Source organism: Electrophorus electricus, chromosome 1, assembly GCF_013358815.1.
Source record: "Electrophorus electricus isolate fEleEle1 chromosome 1, fEleEle1.pri, whole genome shotgun sequence".
Taxonomy (NCBI): Eukaryota; Metazoa; Chordata; class Actinopteri; order Gymnotiformes; family Gymnotidae; genus Electrophorus; species Electrophorus electricus.
The window spans coordinates 10162296-10184303 of NC_049535.1; the positions used below are offsets into that span (position 1 = coordinate 10162296).

Sequence of the window (22008 nt, forward strand, 5' to 3'; positions counted from 1 at the left end):
GAGTGCTCTGTGCAGTCACATGTTAGTGTATGAGTTTGTGCACAGGTGTGTGAACTCACTGGTCCCTCTTGGCACCTTAGAGTGCCCATTAGTCACCATAGCAACAGTGTTGAACTGTTTGCATGACGCCGTGACAGAAAATCAATAGGGTGCTCCATGAACAGAGCAACATGGGTACAGATCACGGGAGCAGAGAGGAAGAGGAGAACACCCAAGCAAGTTGTCCATAGCATGAAGCCTAGCCGTCCATAGTGATACCGGTCCCCCCATATGAAGACTAGTTGTCCATAGTGATACTGGTCCCCCGTATGAAGGCTAGTTGTCCATAGTGATACCGGTCCCCCCATATGAAGGCTAGATGTCCATAGTGATACCGGTCCCCCCGTATGAAGGCTAGTTGTCCAAAGTGATACCGGTCCCTTCGTATGAAGGCTAGTTGTCCATTGTGATACCGGTCCCCCCGTATGAAGGCTAGTTGTCCATAGTGATACCGGTCCCCCCGTATGAAGGTTAGAAGACCATAGTGATACAAGTCCCCCGTATCAAAGCTAGTTTTCCATAGTGATACCGGTCCCCTCGTATGAAGGTTAGATGTCCATAGTGATACTTGTCCCCCCCTATGAAGGCTAGTTGTCCATAGTGATACCAATCCCCCCACATGAAGCCTAGTTGTCTCGTTACTTCTGCTTAAGCAACAAATGCAGGGATCTCTGTTACAGGCTTTGTAGATTAACATCGGACATGCAGGTTAGCAGGATGGTCTTCCAAGATTTAGGTTGTCTAATTAACGCTAGTCTTGCACTAATTTGTAATGTTATGTAATGATTAAATCTCTGTATTGTTATGATTCTCCATAGTAAGTAGTCCTTGTCCTGGAATGTTCATTATATTGCAAACAACAGGGCCTAATGACAGACACCATTTTCTAACATCATGCAATCTCTGCACCAGACTCAGGCTTCAGTAGACGCTTATGATTTAATGCAAGATCACATGCGAATCGCACACACATCATATGCAAATCACACACAAATCACACACAAATCACATGCAAATCACACACAGATCACATGCAAATCACATGCAAATCACACACAAATCACATGTAAATGAGGACTCTCATCTCATTCCCCCTCCTCCTGTCCTCCCCCCACATTTCCAAATCCATCCTGCCATTCATCTTCTGAAAGATAACAACAGCCAGGGAAGATCACATGAGTCTCTTTTTTGAAAAACAGCACGAGGATATCAGACATCTCTGGTTGAGTTTTAGGGAGGAATAAACAGAAGTGTGGATTATTTATTTATTTATTTATTTTCACCAGAACACTGAACAACATTACAGTGACCCCATATGGTTTTCTGCATTTGATTTATAATCCAAAATAACTGGTTGAGCTCTAAAGAGAAGTGGTGCAGTGCTGTTTCAACACTGCCTCTGTTTGTACTTGCTGGTGTGGTGCCCACGAGCACAACGCTGCCTCTGTTTTGTACCTGCTGGTGTGGTGCCCACGAGCACAACACTGCCTCTGTTTTGTACCTGCTGGTATAGTGCCCGTGAGCGCTCTCATTCCGAGGGTGGGGAATACTTTATATATAAGCTCCTAGGTGTGTATCTGTACCCAGTGTCAAACTCATTACCACACAGGATATCGGGTTCAGCTGGGCCCTAAGGCAACGGTGGCCTCAACCATGCCCAGCAATGATGGGATCAGTCCCGCTGCACATATGAGCTATTTCCCACAGGCCTCTAATAGACAGGGTTAACCACAGGCTGATCTGGAATCAAGCTCAGTATGCATGCACTTAATCAACTGCCCAGACCATTGTATGCATGTGTAGTGGCCACTCACGTGTGCAGTGCAGAACAACACCTGACAAATAGCTTCAGCATGTGCAAATGGAAGGAAAGGGAAGGATATTCAGGGATGTGTGTTGATTTATCTGCATCCCAAACACGTGACTCTGCATCCCAAACACATGACTCTGCATGCCCACACATGACTGTATCTCCACACATGACCCTGCATGCCCACATGTGACTCTCCCACACGTGACTCTGCATGCGCAGTTGCGGGTTAGATGGTTAATGCTGTCCTAACTTACCTTCCTCTGCAGGCATGAGATTAGCCAGTAATGGCATGTGCACATGACCAAGCTCCTCAGCACAGTGACCTATCGCCCACCATCTAAAGTCCTGCGGTCACACAGTGACCTGTCACCCACCATCTACAGTCCTGCAGTCACACAGTGACCTCTTGCCCACCATCTACAGTCCTGCATTTAGACAAACCAGTCAGACACTCCCATGCTGGGCTTCCAGCTGTTATGTGGTGCAGAGTATTGTAAAGTTCAGTAACATATACAAAGCCTGAGCCAGATGCTTCACAATGCTTCAGGCATAAAGACATTGACCTAGTATAGTAAAGTACAAACACTGAGTCTATGTATGTCAATAGCACTAAACAACTAATTCAAAATGGAACTACACTAACTTTTAGCTTTTGAAATGCTACAAAGGAGCAAATGCAATGGAATGAGACTTGTTTTGGAAAGGAGACCTGCTGCCACCATTTTTGGTTGTTGTTGCTAGGTTATTTGCTGGGATTTCACTACCAGTAGTACCACAGCCAACACTGCTGGTTCAGACCCATTCCGACACAATATCATGGAGCCCAATACAATATCACGACTGATGACCTCATCCACATGACACTCCCGCTACAACGTCCAGCTGCGTAATGACACGTACCCGGTGGGCCGAACATGTACCGATGCTCAGTAATAAATTCCTACACACAGTGATGCGGTAGATAGAGTTAACTCTGGAGGGCCCAGTGGGAGATACATGGAGCTGTGCACTGATGGGACAGAAGCATAATACACATGATCTAAAACCACCTGACTGATGACACAGGCAAATTGCATTGCAGGTTTCAAATATTTAACACTTTATACATGCTACACAAAAGGTTTGAGAAAAAAAGAAAGAGAAACAAGTTAGCACTCCATCTCCCACCTCCCCAGTGTGTGTGTGGAGTGCTCCATCTCCCACCTCCCCAGTGTGTGTGTGGAGTGCTCCATCTCCCACCTCCCCAGTGTGTGTGTGGAGTGCTCCATCTCCCACCTCCCCAGTGTGTGTGTGGAGTGCTCCATCTCCCACCTCCCCAGTGTGTGTGTGGAGTGCTCCATATCCCACCTCCCCGGTGTGTGTGTGTGGAGTGCTCCATCTCCCACCTCCCCGGTGTGTGTGTGGAGTGCTCCACATCTCACACCTCCCCGGTGTGTGTGTGGAGTGCTCCATCTCCCACCTCTCCATCATGTGTGTGGAGTGCTCTATCTCACACCTCCCCAGTGTGTGTATGGAGTTCTCCATCTCCCACCTCCTGGGGTGTGTGTGGAGTGCTCTATCTCACACCTCCCCGGTGTGTGTGTGGAGTGCTCCATCTCCCACCTCTCCATCATGTGTGTGGAGTGCTCCATCTCCCACCTCCCAAGCATGTGTGTGGAATGCTCCATCTCCCACCTCCCCATTGTGTGTGTGGAGTGCTCCATCTCCCACCTCCCCAGTATGTGTGTGGAGTGCTCCATCTCCCACCTCCCCAGTGTGTGTGTGGAGTGCAGAAATGTTCTCGTTTAGTGGTGGGCAGAATGGAATTCAACACCCACCCGGGTGGGTGCAGGCAAGGCAATCATGGTGAAATGCATCAACCTGTGCTGTGTGGGTGTGTGTGTGCCCTCGGAGACTAAGCCATGTCTGCTAAACAGTGTGTGCTGAACAACAGGAAGGCAGTAGCGTATACACGATGTTTGTACGATTTTAAAAGACGCTGGCAGCTGCTCACTAGCAGCTACTTAAGGGTCCACTGGAGGTAACAAAATTGGCTGGAATACGGGTTTTACAGCTTTTAGAAACATTTGTTATTGTTTATTATTGTTATTGTTATTGTTATTGTTATTGTTATTGTTATTGTTTGTTTCCCTAATGTCCTGCTCTTGTCCTGCACTGCAGTCTCAATCGCTGCAGGGTCATGGGGACATGGGGTCATGGGGTCATGGCAGCAGAATGCCAATGATTCTGACTCTAATGCTTACTACTTTCTCAGTAAACAGAGAAGATAGAACAAAAACTTGTTTAATTGTAGTTCATCGATATCACAAACTGCTGCTTCTTTTGTACACAAGCTGAGAATTCTGATTGATTTTGCTGTATAGGGAAAGGAGAGCATCAAAATGTCTCCATTTAAAGCATTAGCCACACTATCATATTTCAAACAGAGCTGTTACTCTTTCAGGGTCCGTACACACATCCTCACGTGACGAACACTGTGCTCACAAGCTAAATCGAACTGCACGGTGAATGTTGATTTCTGACTTAATATATTCACATATTTCTGAGATAATATATTCACATATTTCTCTCTCTTCTGCCTTTTTATTATAATTTTTCCTTCAATGCAAGCATCAACAATGGCGTTCACCACCTCATTAAAGACGCGGGTGCCTGAGGCAGACTGATAAACAGATTCCATTTGCATAAATATGAAGGACCTCTATTTTGGAGAGGTGCAGGGTCCATAGCGCTCAGCACCTACAGGAAGGCTGACTGACTGGTGTTTGACCCCTCTGCAGACACACTGACTGCTTCCATCAATCTGATGTCTTAGACAGAAGAATATCAGATGTTTGTTGAGAATGAACACTTGTTGATTTCTTCTCATTTTTTCCTCTCACCCAACCCATCCTGTGTTCAATTAATTCTCAGGCTCTTTAAACGTGAATCTTGATAATCAAGTGTAACCTCCAGATTCATGAATGGGCCTGACAGGTCTAAAGATCTAACTGTGTTCCAGAAACACACCAGAAACAATATCGGCACCAGCACTACGTACAGACTGTTTGGATTGTTGAGGTAGGGGTATGTGTGAGGGGATGGAGGTGTGGGGGGGTAGGTGTTTGAAGGGGTTGAGGTGGGTGTGTTGTTGGGGTAGGGGTATGTGTGAGTGGGTGGAGGTGGGTGGGTTGTTGGGGTAGGGCTATATGTAAGTGAGGGATTAAATAACATTTTGTTAGCATGATTTGGTTTGAAGAACTCATTTGTAGAATTAAAATATCGAAATAACAGACATTTTATGTAATATCATATAACAAGAATGCAAGATTGATCAGAACAGCAGGTGAAGGGTGTTTTTTATTTGGGGGAGGGGCTTCCCCTCACATCCCCCCTCAAATCCAGCCTCGCTAATGACAAAGAAAGGGGTCATCTATTCTAAATATAAGCCTCTCTCTCTCCCTCCCCCCTCTCTCTCCCCCTCTCTCTCTCCCTTTTTCTCTCTCTCTCTTCCCCTCTCTTTCTCTCTGTCAGCTCTTTTCATCACCTACTCGTCCCCTCGCTCCCTCTCTTCTCACTCTCAATCATGCACTCGTCTTTCCGTGACAAATGATGAAAGCTTCTTCAGAGCGAGTCATTCAGACCCAACAACTGTATGAGCCATCATCTGCATCAGAAACATCTTAACATCTCAGTACAACAGCACAACTGATAAGTGTTTTAAAAATGCTCACTAACTTGGTGATACAATTATTTCCAACCAACACTGCCAAAAACAACGTTGCTCCTTCTCTATGAACTATTTAGAACAACACTTGGTTTTAATACAGTTCTTTTGTTGTCTTTTAATTCATTGAAGCAAGTATTTTAGATCTTACTTTTGGTCATACGAATTTACGTTATTAATGCAGGTGTGTCAAAACAGGTGGCGGGAAGGAATCGCTATAGTTAAACTGGCGCGTGCGGGCTTCTCGCTGTAAAAACAGCCAAATGAGCCTGTCACTCAAAGCCGCGTGGCGAGACGGAGAAGCGGCGTCGGTCGCGGGTAGTCACGCAACACTTACTTTCATCTTAAATCTTTCTATGTGTAAGCGTGTGGCTGGCAATGTCATTACCTGAGGGGAATTAAATAATTCATTAGAAAGTCGGTTAGACTTGAATATGTCAGGTCTTTTGTTGGTTGTTAACGTGCTTCTCTTCTCTGTGGTACACACCGCGTAAGACAAACGATACACACAACTCTTGTATGTATTTATAAATGCTAAAAGTATATTTTAAACCAATAGGAAAGTGATGGAGATATTTTTTTAGTGAGTCCAATGAACAAAGCGTGGCTGAAGTGAAATGGTGTTCAACCGTTCCTAAGGAAGATTATTGCTTTTTAAAGAGATTACCGTGTTCTTACAAAGGTTCCTGGATGATGTCAGTGTTAACGTTTAATCAAAGCGGAACAAACTGTTTAACGAACAAACTTAACGAACTTGTCACTTTGAACATCGTTCCGGAGTCTAAATACCTGAAGACAGAAATGTATATCTCTTATTTATCACTTTTATTGCTGGGGTCAAATCAAATTCACTTTAAGAACTCCCGCAGTTGAAGTGAACGTAAAGGGTGTAAGTTGTCGAGTGTCACGTGTTGAGATCTAAGGAACATGATCAGATGCGTGTGTAGGTTTGGGAGAACGCCTCACTTTGCTGCATTGCTTTAAGGAAAATGTCAGTCGTGTCTGTGGTTCTGGCTTTTTGTGCCCGTGTTAATACTGACTCATTTAAAGGCACTTAGGAGCTGCTGCCATTTCTGTGTAACAGCATGTTATTTTCAGAGTATGGAGAAATAACACGGCTACATCTCTCTCTCTCTCTCTCTCTCTCTCTCTCTCTCTCTCTCTCTCTCTCTCTCTCTCACTCTCTCTCTCTCTCTCTCACTTCCAGTACAGAGACCAGACAGTATTGTAATACACATGCAGTAACTATACTCAAGGGACAATTCAGTACAAACCTGAGGGACCACTAAGTGCTGCTCCACACACCAGACTTTATGGGCATCATTATGGACATCGCATAAACGTTCTTATGACTGGATATATTTAATGGAGAATAAACCTGTCCAGATGCTGACTGTTTGGGCTATGGGGGTGGTTTTGGGGGTCTATATACTAGGGTCATGCTCCACTGTAATCACTTGTTCAAGTCCCTCTGATCAATAGAGTGCAAGTCTCTGCCTGAGAGAAAGAGATATTGATTGATTGATTGATTAGCAGTGCTCTACACTTTTCTCAGTCTTCATTACAAAGATCATTAGTTTCTGTGCCCCACTTACACAAAAATTGAAGCTACATATAGCTTTGCAGGTACAAATACGTATACATACAGTGATGAAGTTGTGTTTGTGTTAGGAGGCAGATAAATAAATACACATGCACCTGCCTATCTGACTTCAGGCATTCAGGCAGGGTTGGTGGGGAGAAAGAGAGAGAGAGAGAGAGAGAGAGAGAGAGAGAGAGAGAGAGAGAGAGAGAAAGAGTGTGTGTGGGCATGTGTGTGAAGATGAGAGTGAGAATCCTCTTTAAGTGGATGTAATAGTCTGCCGTTGCATGGCAAAAAAGAGCCTCGTGGGTGAGGAAATAATCCCAGCCAGCTCCATTTATGTATTGTTATAATAATCCCGGCAAGATCCACATATGCATTATTAAATAATCCCAGGCATCTTGATTTATGTATTATTAAATAACTCTCCCTCGTCCCTCCTGTGCTCTATATCTGGTCTGTGAGAGAAGGGCTTCACTCTGCACTGCTCTGCTGTGTTTAGAAAGTGTGGCTGGCCATCACTCTCTCACTTGGTTGCGCTCTCCTGAGAGTGTGTGTGTGTGTGTGTGTGTGTGTGTGTGTGTGAGTGTGTGTGTGTGTGAGTGTGTGTGTGTGTGTGTGTGAGTGTGTGTGTGTGTGAGTGTGTGTGTGTGTGTGTGTGTGTGAGTGTGTGTGTGTGTGTGTGTGTGTGTGTGTGTGTGTGAGGACTCGGGGCAGTGTTAGAGGCAGCAGCAGAAGAGAGATGTGGACCTGAGTTGACAAGCAACGCAGTAGCACCCCCACCTTCCCCCTTCCCTCTTTCTCGCTCTCTCTCTCTCTCTCTCTCTCATTCCTTCGCTCTCTCTCCTCTGTCCCTCCCTCTCTTTCTCTTCTTCTCTTCTCTCCCTCTCTCTCCAGCTCTCTGTGTCTCTCACTCTTGGCGTGCGTCTCCAGCCCACACCACTCGCACTCTCGCTCTGGAACCTACACTGCTCTCACCGTCTCGGAGCTGCCACAGCGCTGACGCCGTCACTCTTCACTTTCTCCAGTCCTCTCCTTGCTCCACCTGTGCTCCACCCTTCTCTCCACCCCTCACCACTCTTCCAGTGCCACAGCTCCACCTGCCAGCTTCAAAGGGGGAAAGAAGAGCAGGACAGACGTGAAGGATGGAGGCAAGGAAGTGCACCTAAGACAAAAGTATTAGGATATACCATCTTAGTGGAAAGAAGAGAGATCAGACCAAACGTGAGAGAGACTGGAATTTGGAAAAAAAAAGTGTGGAAAGTGTGAGATTCAAGAAAACAGAGACGAGCAACATTTACGGATAGAACAAGTGTTCGTTCTGTTACCTGGAGGTGCAGCAGGTGACAAGGGGTGAGAGGCCGGTAGAGACATTTCGCCTCATCAGCAAGAGAGACCGGAGCCTTCAGCAGGAGGCTCTGCAAGCACAGCCCTGGCCAGACACATGCCTCTCGAGTTCGTCTGCAAAATCAAGTTCACAGAGGAGGATGAAGCCAAGGCAGGCCGCCCCAAAGGGGGCGGGGCCAGAGCATCGGAAGAGTGCCTCAGCCGGCCCAGGGGAGGCGTGGCAGACCTGGCTGCGTTCGCCAGCTCCTCCTCCCTGCACGGCCTGTCCCAGGTTTTAGGGCCTCCAGGGTCAGGGCGGCTTGGGCTGAAACAGGTCCTGTGGGCGCTGGCGCTGCTGGCGTCGTTGGCAGTCTTCCTGTACCAGGCCTCGCAGAGCACCACCCTGTACCTGGAACACCCACACCTGGCTGCGCTGGGCGGGGAAAGCAGGCAGGAGCTCACGTTCCCCGCTGTGACACTCTGTAATGTCAATCGCTTCCGTTTCTCTGCGCTGACCGATGCCGACATCTACCACCTGGCCAACCTCACTGGTCTGCCGCCCAAGAGTCGTGGCGGGCACCGGCCTGGCGAACTGCAGTACCCACCACCTGACATGCTGGACATCTTCCAGCGCACGGGCCACCAGCTGGAAGACATGCTAAAGAGCTGCAACTTCAGTGGCCAGAACTGCTCTGTACAGGACTTCAGCGTGGTGAGTAGGCCATGAGCTACCTGGTGTTCCTCACTGACTGGCTCAGTTTTGTCTCAGTTGTTGGCTGGTTGTGGGTGGATCCTCAGGCTCTTTAGTGCAGTGTGTTTCTTGCATTAAAATGCACCACCAGATCTGATCTGGATTGGGAAAAAAACGAAAGCTAACGGTTCAATGTTAGGTACTGTGTCCCACTGTGATGTGATCACAGGAGGGTGTGAAGACAATTCACATTAGAGAGGAAGTACCCACGCACACCGGCACAGAACCCCCATGACTTCAGTGTTCTCCTCCACAGTGACTGGTTGACTGCAGGAGCATTTAAAGTAGTTCCCATCACAACTGCTGTAAACATATACTGGCCTCCTGACAGTTCTGACTCTAATTATAACTGTTGATGATGGCCCCTTCCTGAGAAGAGGGAAGCACCGGCAGGCTGCATGATCAAATCGTTATGACTGACACTACACTTGCTGTATTATTAGTGTTGTTCTGTGGGTTAAGTCGTAAGAGCAGGCAGACTCCCACACACCCTCTAACTGTGAGAATGCACTGTGTAAACAGGTCCCTTAATCTACAGATATCTTAGATATTTACAAGGCCATCCAGAGGTTTCTACCTGATACTGGAGGCTCCATTTTCAATCTATAGGTGACACTGGTTGGCGCCTGTTGGGCTTTGAACAGCACATTGGTGTGCGCCCCTGCTAGAGTCAGTGATTAGTGTGTGCTTCTGGTTGTGTGAGTGATTAGTGTGCGCTCCTGGTATGTGTGTGTGTGCATGCATGCATCTGCATGTAACTGTGTTGGTTTATTTTGCATTTGTATGTGTACATGCATGCAAGTGTAATTACATCCTTAGTGCTTTTGAGCATTTGTGTATAGCACCTGCAACTTTTATTGTTCATCCTGTCTCCAGAATATGACACCATGACATTCATTTACAGCATTTAAATAATGCTTTTATCTAAAGCAACTTACAATCATGACTGAACACAGCTTGAGTAATTGAGAGATAAGGGTCTTGCTCAGGGGCCCAACAGTGGCAGGACTTGAACTGGCAACCTTCTGCTTAGTACCTTAACCACTGAGCTACCACTGCCACTACCATTTGTCAGAGATGGAAGATGTACTCCTGAATTCAGAAGCACACCATGAAACATTGTCCATGGTGGCCAGTTAGTCCTCCATCTCAGGGCGATGTTGATTTGAACTCTGAACGGAAAGCCGTTCCTCAGTCCGCCTGGCTGCACGTCTCTTCCATGCTCTCTCAGGATCTTGCCCTCGGCTATGTTTGTCAGCCTCATGTGTGTTTTGATTGAGCGGTAAATCTACTGAATCGCTCAGACTTCAGCTCTTGCACATGGTTTGTGCCCTGATGAATATATAGGGAGGGTGAGGTTCAGGTTGGACGCCAGATTAGAGGAGAAACACTACATTACAAAAAGATCCATTTTGGTTAGGTGAATAAGCTAAAGGAAGTTGAGGTCAGAAGAGTTTACTTTTATGTAAGAAAAATCTAGTTCAGTCTCACTGACGAATATCTACATTTACATTTTCTGCATTTTCTGTATTTAGTGACCAGAGTGACTTACAAAGTGCTTTGTCATCTACTCATAGAATACATCCTAGCCAGTACAATAAGTTGGAGTCTAAGATATCTGCTGGAATACAGGAACCAAAATTGATACATACAAGAACTGCAAAGTAAGCATAAGTTCTATATGAAAACAACAATATATGCAATACCAAATGATAACAAACAATATCAAACAACGTTTGATATTGCTAGTGCTCAGTAATATAAAAACTCCACAGGTGCAGTGAGATGTAATCTGATACTGCATCTTAGATTAAAACGTGAGCTTTAATAATGTTTTGCCTTAGTTGTGTGTCAGTGTGTGCATGTGTGTGTAATAATCAGTTCTGTAAATTAATGACTCCACACAACAGCCTTGCAGACAAAAAAACAAGTTAACTCCCCTGCAGGTCAACCCCCTGCAGGTCGAAACATGGACTGATCCCTTCCACTCCTGTCCTCTAGTGCTGGAATGACCTGGTGGATTTGATTTTTCACAGAAGAGCTGCATAAATTAAGGAAACTCATGTAAAACATTAATCAAAGCTCTTACAAGCTGGGGCAGTAATGGATGGAACTGTCGGAGTGCTCATATCTTCTGAATGCAGCTAATCTCCTCTCAGAAGCGCACTTCCGCCAGGTTTAGGGTCATGATAAGGAGGTGGAATAACAGGAACACACTCAGTGCAGAGCTGTGCTGTGTAAACGCTCTCTCTGCTCCAGAGCTTCTGAAACCAGTGAGGAGCCGTAACCTCGATTTACGATACATCATGCAATTCATAATCTGTACATTATACATGATACATTGTGCAAGCTACAAGTCCGTTTCTTTTCTGTCCACTTGCAGAAACCCTTAGTCTGTTCTTCTCCTTATGGCTTAACTGGAGGTACATAGTCGGGTTTAGGGGAATGTTTATGTAGATGAAATGGACGACGTGAATTGTTCATTATCTGTTTGTTTACTTTTATGTTCTCTATGATGCAGTAGGAGTTTGCAATTGCTGATCATGTTCTGTGATGTGATTATTAGTGATGTTCTGTAACTCACTCATGAATCATCATAAATCACAGAGGAACTCACTTCTACTTCCTCTTTCAAAAGTGATAAGTATTGAGAATAATGTTCTGTGCTGGATTATGGTTAAAGTAGTATAATGCTCTGTGCTGGATTAGGGTTAGTGTTAAGGTAGAATAATGCTCTGTACTGTATTAGGGTTAGGGTTAAGGTAGTATAATGCTCTGTGCTAGATTAGAGTTAGGGTTAAAATAGAATAATTCTCTGTGCTGGATTAGGGTTAGTGTTAAGGTAGAATAATCCTCTGTGCTTGATTAGGGTTAGGGTTAAGGTAGAATAATGCTCTGTCCTGGATTAGAGTTAGGGTTAAAGTAGAATAATGATTTGTGCTGGATTAGGGTTAGGGCTAAAGTAGAATAATGCTCTGTGCTGGATTAGGGTTAGTGTTAAAGTAGAATAATGCTCTGTGCTTGATTAGGGTTAGGGTTAAGGTAGAATAATGCTCTGTCCTGGATTAGAGTTAGGGTTAAAGTAGAATAATGATTTGTGCTGGATTAGGGTTAGGGCTATGGTAGAATAATGCTCTGTGCTGGATTAGGGTTAGTGTTAAGGTAGAATAATGCTCTGTGCTTGATTAGGGTTAGGGTTAAGGTAGAATAATGCTCTGTCCTGGATTAGAGTTAGGGTTAAAGTAGAATAATGATTTGTGCTGGATTAGGGTTAGGGCTATGGTAGAATAATGCTCTGTGCTGGATTAGGGTTAGTGTTAAGGTAGAATAATGCTCTGTGCTTGATTAGGGTTAGGGTTAAGGTAGAATAATGCTCTGTGCTGGATTAGAATTAGGGTTAAAGTAGAATAATGATTTGTGCTGGATTAGGGTTAGGGTTAAGGTAGAATAATGCTCTGTGCAGGATTAGGGTTAGGGTTAAGGTAGAATAATGCTCTGTGCTGGATTAGAATTAGGGTTAAAGTAGAATAATGATTTGTGCTGGATTAGGGTTAGGGTTAAGGTAGAATAATGCTCTGTGCAGGATTAGGGTTAGTGTTAAGGTAGAATAATGCTCGTGCTTGATTAGGGTTAGGGTTAAGGTAGAATAATGCTCTGTCCTGGATTAGAGTTAGGGTTAAGGTAGAATAATGCTCTGTGCTGGATTAGGGTTAGTGTTAAAGCAGAATAATGCTTTGTGCTGGATTAGGGTTAGGGTTAAGGTAGACTAATGCTCTGTGCAAGGATTAGAGTTAGGGTTAAGGTAGATTGCTTACAACAAATAGACTGTCGCATACTTTAGGGCTGCATTCAAGTTCCACCATTGTCTGTGATTACAGTGCAACACATGGCAACATGAGTTTTACCCATGACCCCTGTTATAGTGAACAGTCATCCCTGTTATAGTGAAGTGAGCTGACAGTTAGGTGAACTCTCCTGTTATAGTGAACAGTAACCCCTATTGAAGTGAACAGTGACCCCTGTTATAGTGAACAGTGAGCTGACAGTTAGGTGAACTCTTTGGCAAACGGCACTTTTAACCAACTAATCAGTTAATTGATCTGCGGTCATTGGAGTACAGATATGACTCCACAGGAAGGAAGGAGATGAGATGCAACTGAGACTTGTGCACAAAGACAAGAACTTGTCTTTTTGTTTTAGATAATTGCATGTGCATTTTGGTTTTGTATTACTTTAGAAACTATTCATTATGATTAGTTTAGACCAGAGTGTTGTGTTTTCATAGCGGGTAAGTTTGTTGTGAGAAATATTTTAAATCAGAAAAACTATAAACAAAGCAAACTGTAGCAAAGGGCAGGCCTGTGCAGGCCTAAAGCTGAATTCAGAATCAGATTCAGACGAGGTATAAACTCTATTATGAGGTTTGTGGGACAAACAGCTTTAATGTTTGTTACCCAGTGTTACATTTTCATAATGATAAAATAGTAAAACACAAAAGGACAACTGTAACACTGTGTCTGTCTTTGTGTGTGTGTGTGTGTGTGTGTGTGTGTGTGTGTGTGTGTGTGTGTGTGCGTGCATGCGCGCGCACACATATTATGCACCTGTTTGTGTATGATGTCCTTGCCGTTTTCAGAATGCTAATAAGAGTTTTGTTTGCTTTTGGATCGAAGGCCTGAAGTGTAAATGCCACATTTAAAAATCCTTTGACTGCTGTGTTTCTATACACAAATTAGAAACGCACCACTGGAGTCTGTACTTAATGAGACAAGGGGCTGTTGTGCCTTTCACTTCTTTGATCTGTTTTCTTCTGAATATCCAGTTTCGAAAACTTCATCTGCATGCAGGGTTAAGTCATTTTTTTGTCACAGAGAATATCTGTGTTTGGAATATTTTCTCATGTCCCTACATCATTCTCTATTCAAGTAGTTCTGCAGAAGTCATTTTTTTTTCTGTTCTAGAATCTCCTCTGGAACATTGTTGTTCTAAAACTCCCCGTAGGAGTGAGGAGCTCTCGCTCTGCCTGAGGTTTCCCAAATCTGTAACATTTATAGGGTTTTAGACGCCTATAATTATGTTAATTTGTTTTTCATATAACATTTTCATCACAGTTTGGGCCTTAGTCATGGAATATGGGCTATACGTAAAGTCTTGGTACAGGAACAGACATGAATTACTACAGACAGTGAGGTGATCTCATCTGGTCCAAGGTTCTGTGAGGAGATCTCATCTGGTCCAGGGTTCTGTGAGGAGATCTCATCTGGTCCAGGGTTCTGTGAGGAGATCTCATCTGGTCCAGGGTTCTGTGAGGAGATCTCATCTGGTCCAGGGTTCTGACACACATTTGGCTTTCTGGGAGACTTGACTATAAAGTAAGTCCTGCATGAACCCCCTCTGGTGGCAACTCTCCAAACGGCAGGGCAAATAACTCAGGGGAAGACAAGGGCCACCTGCAGAGTCAATCAAATCCTGTGAGTTTGTTATGAATCCCTCATTAAGGTCTCATGTTAAAATTGCAATTCTGTTGATTTTCACCTTAACATTCATATGTCTCTCCCTGTCATACAGCTGTCCATCCACAGTTTTTAGGATTAGAGATAAAAATTAGCACAACTAAGACAGGAATTATGTCTTTTCAGCAAAGCCTATTTAAGATTCTTCCATTACATGTTTCTTGCATAAATCTCTGAGTACGCATGAGGTTGTCAAACGTGACCAAGGTGATTCACTAATCCATCTCCCTGTGTGGGTTTCCAGCCTGGTTGAAGGAGGCATGATGATATCTGCTGGATTGCGTTCGCTTCAACTTCAAAGCTAAAAACCGACATAGTAACAGGATTTAGAGATTAGGTGTGGGGCCAACAGGACATTCAGCCACTTTTGAAAATACCACATTCCTGTCCTGCCACATGTTAACCGTAGAGTGAAAGAAGTTAGAAGGAGGCAGAGACCCAGAGCTACAACCCAGTGCACAGACACAGGATCTCCCACACAGACACGGATTTTCCACTCAGACACAGCTCTTCCACTCAGACACGGATCTTCCACACAGACACAGATCTCCCACACAGACACGGATCTCCCACACAGACACGGATCTCCCACACAGACACGGATCTCCCACACAGAGACAGATCTCCCACACAGACACAGATCTCCCACACAGACACAGCTCTTCCACTCAGACACGGATCTCCCACACAGACACAGCTCTTCCACTCAGACACAGATCTCCCACACAGACACGGATCTCCCACACAGACACAGATCTCCCACACAGACACAGCTCTTCCACTCACACACAGATCTCCCACACAGACACAGATCTTGCACACAGACACGGATCTCCCACACAGACACAGATCTCCCACACAGACACAGCTCTTCCACTCACACACAGATCTCCCACACAGACACAGATCTCGCACACAGACACGGATCTCCCACACAGACACGGATCTCCCACACAGACACAGCTCTTCCACTCAGACACGGATCTTCCACTCAGACACGGATCTCCCACACAGACACGGATCTCCCACACAGACACGGATCTCCCACACAGACACGGATCGCCCACACAGACGCACTTTCAAATGTCATGTGTTCACTGCACAGTGTGTGCACATACAAGCACAGGGGTGTGTGTGTGTGTGTGTGTGTGTGTGTGTGTGTGTGTGTGTGTGTGTGTGTGTGTGTGTGTGTGTGTGTGTGTGACTTTTCATGGTGCATCTAATGCTTGTTGAGGACATAGAACACTGTGAGCTGTGAAACTCTCACTCTCTCATTGACCCACCTTGATGGAGGATGTGGATGTGGTTATGTGAGTTATGTGAGTTATGTGGTTATGTGCGTTATGTGGTTATGTGGATATGAGGTCATGTGAGTTGTGAGTTATGTGGTTATGTGAGGTATGTGAGTTATGTGGTTATGTGGTTATGTGAGTTTTGTGGTTATGAGGTTATGTGAGTTATGTGGTTATGTGAGTTATGTGGTTATGTGGTTATGTGAGTTATGTGAGTTATGTGGTTATGTGGTTATGTGAGTTATGTGAGTTATGTGGTTATGTAAGTTATGTGGTTCTGTGAGTTATTTGAGTTTTGTGGTTATGAGGTTATGTGAGTTATGTGGTTTTGTGAGTTATGTGGTTATGTGGTTATGTGAGTTATGTGAGTTATGTGGTTATGTGAGTTATGTGGATATGAGGTCATGCGAGTTATGTGGTTATGTGAGGTATGTGATTATGTGAGTTATGTGGTTATATGACTTATGTGAGCTATCTGAGTTATGTGGTTATGTAAGTTATGTGATTATGTGAGTTATGTGAGTTATGTGGTTATGAGGTCATGCGAGTTATGTGAGTTATGTGAGTTGTGTGAGTTATGTGAGTTATGTGGTTATGTGAGTTATGTGAGTTATGTGGTTATGTGAGTTATGTGGCTATATGGTTATGTGGTTATGTGAGTTATGTGGTTATGTGGTTATGTGAGTTGTGTGAGTTATGTGAGTTATGTGAGTTATGTGGTACTTGGGATAATGTAAAACACATTTTACAGTTTGAATCCTGGTTGTTAGTTTGCTCAAACTTCTTGAAGGATTCACATATCTAAATGAAATACGCTGATTAATCAGTATAGGTTGTTTAACAATATTGAAAATGTAAGGTAGGCATGTATGACTTTCTGAGCACTAACAGTTTGGCGAGAGAAAATAAGGCTACATCGTAATGCACTGTTTGTATTTCATTGACTTAATATTGAATACGGTTCATTTGTGCATTTGCATGCATGTGCATATGTGCGCGCATGCACTTGTGTATGTGCGCACATGTGCGTATGTGGGTGTATGTGTGTGCATACACTTGTGTATGTGTATACATGCACTTGTGTATGTGCGTGCATATGCGTATGTGTGTGCATGCACTTGTGTATGTGTGTATGTGTGTATGTATGTGCATGCACTTGTTTATGTGCATGGATGTGCGTATGTGTTTGTATGCACTTCTGTATGTGTGTTTATGCACTTGTGGATGTGCATATATGTGTGTATGCACTTGTGGATGTCCATGGATGTGTGTACACTCTTGCTTTATTATAGTATAATTATTAAATTAAATTGTAAAATAACAGTAAATAATAAATAGCTGCAAGATATATACTAAACAACTCTTGCAGTTATACATGAGAAGGAGTGGGTTATAAAGGTTGATCCTCTGCACTTGTTATTCTAGTGGCTGTTAATAAATGGACATGTAGCACATCTACAGCAGCTGCAGGCTACAGTCCCATAGTTTTTATCTGAATGGTCATGTGTCATTCTTTCCTATCAGGTTGCATTCAGCATGTAAACATTAACAGCACCCTTTCTGAGCCTATCGGCAAGCACAGGTGACCCCAGGTGAACCCAGGTCACAAAGCAGTTTTACAAATGTCCAAGTCCAAGCCCCCAGTGAGCAAGACAATGGTGACAGTGGCAAGGAAAAACTCCCTAGCGCCCGAGGAAGAAACCTTGGGAGGAACCAAGACTCAAGGTGTTGGGTGGGGGGGTTAGTATCCCCCTCTGGCCAACAACGGTCACCACAATAGTAACAATTTTAGTAACAATAGAAAAATAAACAAATAATATTAAAATGAAAAAATAAGCAATTAATGTCTAGTGTGGTTTTCTAGAAGTCCTAGTCCGGCCCCATGGTGTACACATTTTCAAAACCCATCCCACATGAGAACAGAGAAGTAGTTGGCTGGGGTGGAGGTGTGGTGGGCTACAGCAGGGGACATCAAGGGTGGTGGGAGGAGCCATGGCAGCTGAGACGGGTCGAGGCTCAGTAACATCATGACACCAGGGGTAGGTGAACCTCAGCAGAAAGAGAGACTAGATTATTAGGTATGTCCAGGTACGAGGGTCTGTAAATTAGGGAACTATAATGTGCAGTGATGGACTCCAGCAGATCTAGCTACGGCAGCACAGCTAAAGGAAAGAGCCAGAAGGAACCACAGGCATGAGGCACCCTGGAACATCAGCACTCTGCTGCTCTCAGTCAAAACACTTTGACAAAAGAGAGGTGAAGTGACAGCATCATAACATCCCAGTTTACCATAATTCTCAGTGCCCGTGGACCCCCAGATCTACACCTTTACCTAAGATGGGAAGTAGTTAATAAAATGCCTGACTGTACAGATAGGTTTTCAGCCTTAAATATTGAGACTGTGTCTGAGTTTGGAACATTTACAGGAAGGTTATTCCATAGTGTAGGAGCTTTATAGGAAAAGGCTCTGCCCCCTGCAGTAGATTTTCTTATTTTTGGTATTAGTAATGAGCATGCAGGTTTTTGATCTAAGCAGACATGGTGGATCGTAATGCACTAGGAGTTCTCTAAGGTACTGTGGGGCAACACCATTCAGTGCTTTGTAGGTTATTACAAGTATTTTATAATCAATATGAAATGTAAAGTAGCTAAGATAGGAGTGATGTGATCAAATTTTTTAGTTATAGTAAGAACTCTGGCTGCTGCATTTTGAACTAGCTGGAGCTTGTTTAGGCACTTAATGGTACAGCCAGATAGTAAGCCATTACAGTAGTCCAATCTGGAAGTGGTAAATGCATGGAGTAGCTTTTCTGCATCATGTGAGAAGAGCATGTTCCTAATCTTTGAAATGTTCCTAAGGTGGAGAAAAGAGGTCCTAGAAATATTGTTTACATGAGCTTTGAATAAGAGACTGGGATCCATAATCACTCCAAGATCTTTAACTGTTAGAGAAGATGTGATTGAGAGACCATTGAGGTTCATTGAGTAATTAGATGATCTAGCTGTCTCTGGGCCTGATATAAGTACCTCTGTTTTGTCAGGATTAAGTGAGAGAAAGTTCCTCAACATCCAGTGTCTGATGTCCTTTATGCTTTCTGATGAATATGAATAAGTATGAATAAGTATAAATAAGTATGAATAAGTATAAACATCCAGTGTCTGATGTCCTTTATGCATTCATCAGAAAGCATAAAGGACATCAGATACTGGATGTTGAGGAACTTTCTCTCACTTAATCCTGACAAAACAGAGGTACTTATATCACGCCCAGAGACAGCTAGGTCCTCACAATACATATGTATTGTAAGTCGCTTTGGATAAAAGCGTCAGCTAAATGCCATAAATGTAAATGTAATACTAAGCTGATATATGTCCTCTGGTTTGGCTGAGACATATAGCTGAGTATCATTAGCGTAGCAGTGGAAACTAGCACAGTGTTTACGTATAATGTGACCTAGAAGTAGCATATATAAAGAAAAAAGCAGAGGCCCTAGATCATTGTGGAACACCATAGCTAACCTTGTTGTATGATGAGAAGTCTCCATTTACATTAACAAACTGGTAATGACCGGCTAGGTAAGATTTAAACCAGGAAAGGGGTATTACCCTAATTCCATCAACATTTTTGAGTCTATCATTTAAAATGTTGTGATCTATAGTGTCAAATGCTGCACTCAAGCAATATAAGATAAGAGACATAATCCTGGTCAGAAGCCAACAACAGGTCATTAACTACTTTAATCAGTGCTGTCTTTGTACTATGATGAGGCCTAAACCCTGACTGAAAGACTTCTTGTATCTGGTTCTGATTCAGGTATGCGCTTAGCTACTGAGCTACAGCTTGGAAATAAATGGAAGGTTTGAGGTCGGCCTGTAGTTTGACATCTGACATGGGTTGAGGTTAGATTTTTTGATAAGTGGTCTGATTACTGCTAATTTGAATGATTTAGGAACGTAGCCAAGGTTCTAGGTGGAGTTTATTAAATTTAGTAAAGGTTCAATTACTTCATGTAGGATTTCCGTAAGAAAGTATGTGTGCAGCGAATATACTAAGTAAGCTATCTAGTAAGAATCTAATAAGCAAGCAATTTTGAGTGTGAGATCAGAAATGTAAATTTTGGCTCTTGGATCGGTGTAAAGGATTCTAGAGTTGCTTTTGGCTTGGTTGTTCTGATCTATAAGTAGTTGCCCGATGTCATGTTTATACTCTTAATGTTATTTCTAATGTGCTTAATTTTCTCATTAAAGAAATGAATTAACTTATTACTACTGTGTGATGTGGTAATCTGAGCATTGGTGTTAATTTTATTCCTAGTTACATGTGCAATTGTACTAAAAATCTGGGATTATTTTTGTTATTTTCTATTAGGGTTCAGAGATAAGATGTTCAAGCAGTAATAAGTGCTTTTCTTTACTTGAGAAGGCTCTCCTTCCATGCTAGCTGGAAGACTACAAGCTTAGTGTGGTGCCATTTTACATTCTATTTTTCAAGTGTTTTGTTTCAAATTGCGAATGTGGTCATTATACCAAGGTACAAATGTATTTATTTTTTTAAGTGGAGCAACATCATTGAGCGTGCAAGCATTGAGTGTGATTCCAAGCATTCAGTCATTTGATCAAGTTCCGTGTGAATTGAGGGTATCCTAGTCGCAAATGATAAGTCTGGGAGATTCACAATAAATGTAGGTGCAGTGGCTGATGTGATTGTGTGTCTGGTATGATAGCGAGGTGAGGTTACTATATTGTGGCTCATATGTAATTCAAATAAAATTAGTGAATGGTCTGAGATGGCATCTGACTTGAGTAGTATAACTATATTCTCTATGTCTACACTGTATGTCAGTTCAAAGTCAAGAATACGTTCACCAGAGTGTGTGGGTTATCTTATACATTGGGTGAAACCAATGTCAAATATCCTGTGGGCCACGCCCACTCACTTCACACAGGGCCCCACCCACTCACACAGTACCCATTCCACTCACTTCATACAGCAACCACAGCATCACAAGCTCAGGTAGGCACTTCCCTTCACTGGTGTTTTACTGAATTAAGTCCACGTCCTCAGTGAGGTATGCATCACAGCCCCACTTATAATCCAATCCACACCTCTTTAAACGTAAATTCACACTGATCTCCCTTGAGAATCAGGCCATACCTAGCCCCACTGACCATTCCATTTTAGTGCCACCTGTCACGGTACGGCCCCTCCCCCCTCAAATGTGTGTGTGTGTGTGTGTGTGTGCATGTGCATGTGCGTGCGCGTGCGTTTCTGTGTGTCCATATTGCCACGCCATCTTGTGTTGTGCACCTGATCCTTGTTGTGTGTAATTGTCATGAGTGTATATAAGTCTCATGTCGTATCGTCAAGGTTGTCGGTGTTTGACCCATGTAGTGTGTTTGTGTGTGTTGAGTTGTGCCTATGATTAAAACGTATGTTCTGTTTAACGTGCCTTGTCCCCGCATCCTCCTTACCCCGTTAAACGTCACAGAAACACCGACCGACCGAGGATGCCTGGGAAAGGCAAGAAGAAGAAGGGGAGGAAAGGAAGTCAAGGCCCTCCCACAGCACGTGCAGCGAAGTATCCCGTGTTCTTGGGCACCATCCTGACTCCAGGTGCGGAAGCAGGGGAGACATACGGAACCCCAGCGGATGACTGGGACTGGTATAACAATTTCCAGTCCTCGGAGTCGGACACTGTGGACCCCTACGTTCCAGCGGTCAGACCTTCCTTCATCCTGGCCTCGCTTCATGGAGCTACCGGAGGGGAGGAACCCGCTGATCGATTTTGGGGGGGGCGCTGTGTATGGTCCGGGATCGGACGGTGCAGAGTCCTGCGGAGAACAGCCGGACCAGGAGGACCAGTACTCGGAGATGGACTCTCCTGGGTCCTACGATCCCTACCTGGATGATCGTATGGGAGAAACAGAGTATGGAGAGACAGAGGAGTGCAGCGACGTCTGTCTGCAGTCGGAAAGGGATTCCGTT

General features: G+C 44.0%; 1 protein-coding gene across 1 annotated transcript in view; it reads left to right on the top strand.

Moving 5' to 3' along the window:
* The first annotated feature begins 8241 nt into the window (after positions 1 to 8241).
* asic4b (acid-sensing (proton-gated) ion channel family member 4b) overlaps positions 8242 to 22008 on the top strand; it is a 32989-nt gene continuing 19222 nt past the window's right edge. The window contains exon 1 of the mRNA XM_035532895.1: positions 8242 to 9178. Within this exon, the coding sequence (XP_035388788.1) occupies positions 8585 to 9178 (594 nt within the window). The 5' untranslated portion in view covers positions 8242 to 8584. The remainder of the gene's footprint in view (positions 9179 to 22008) is intronic.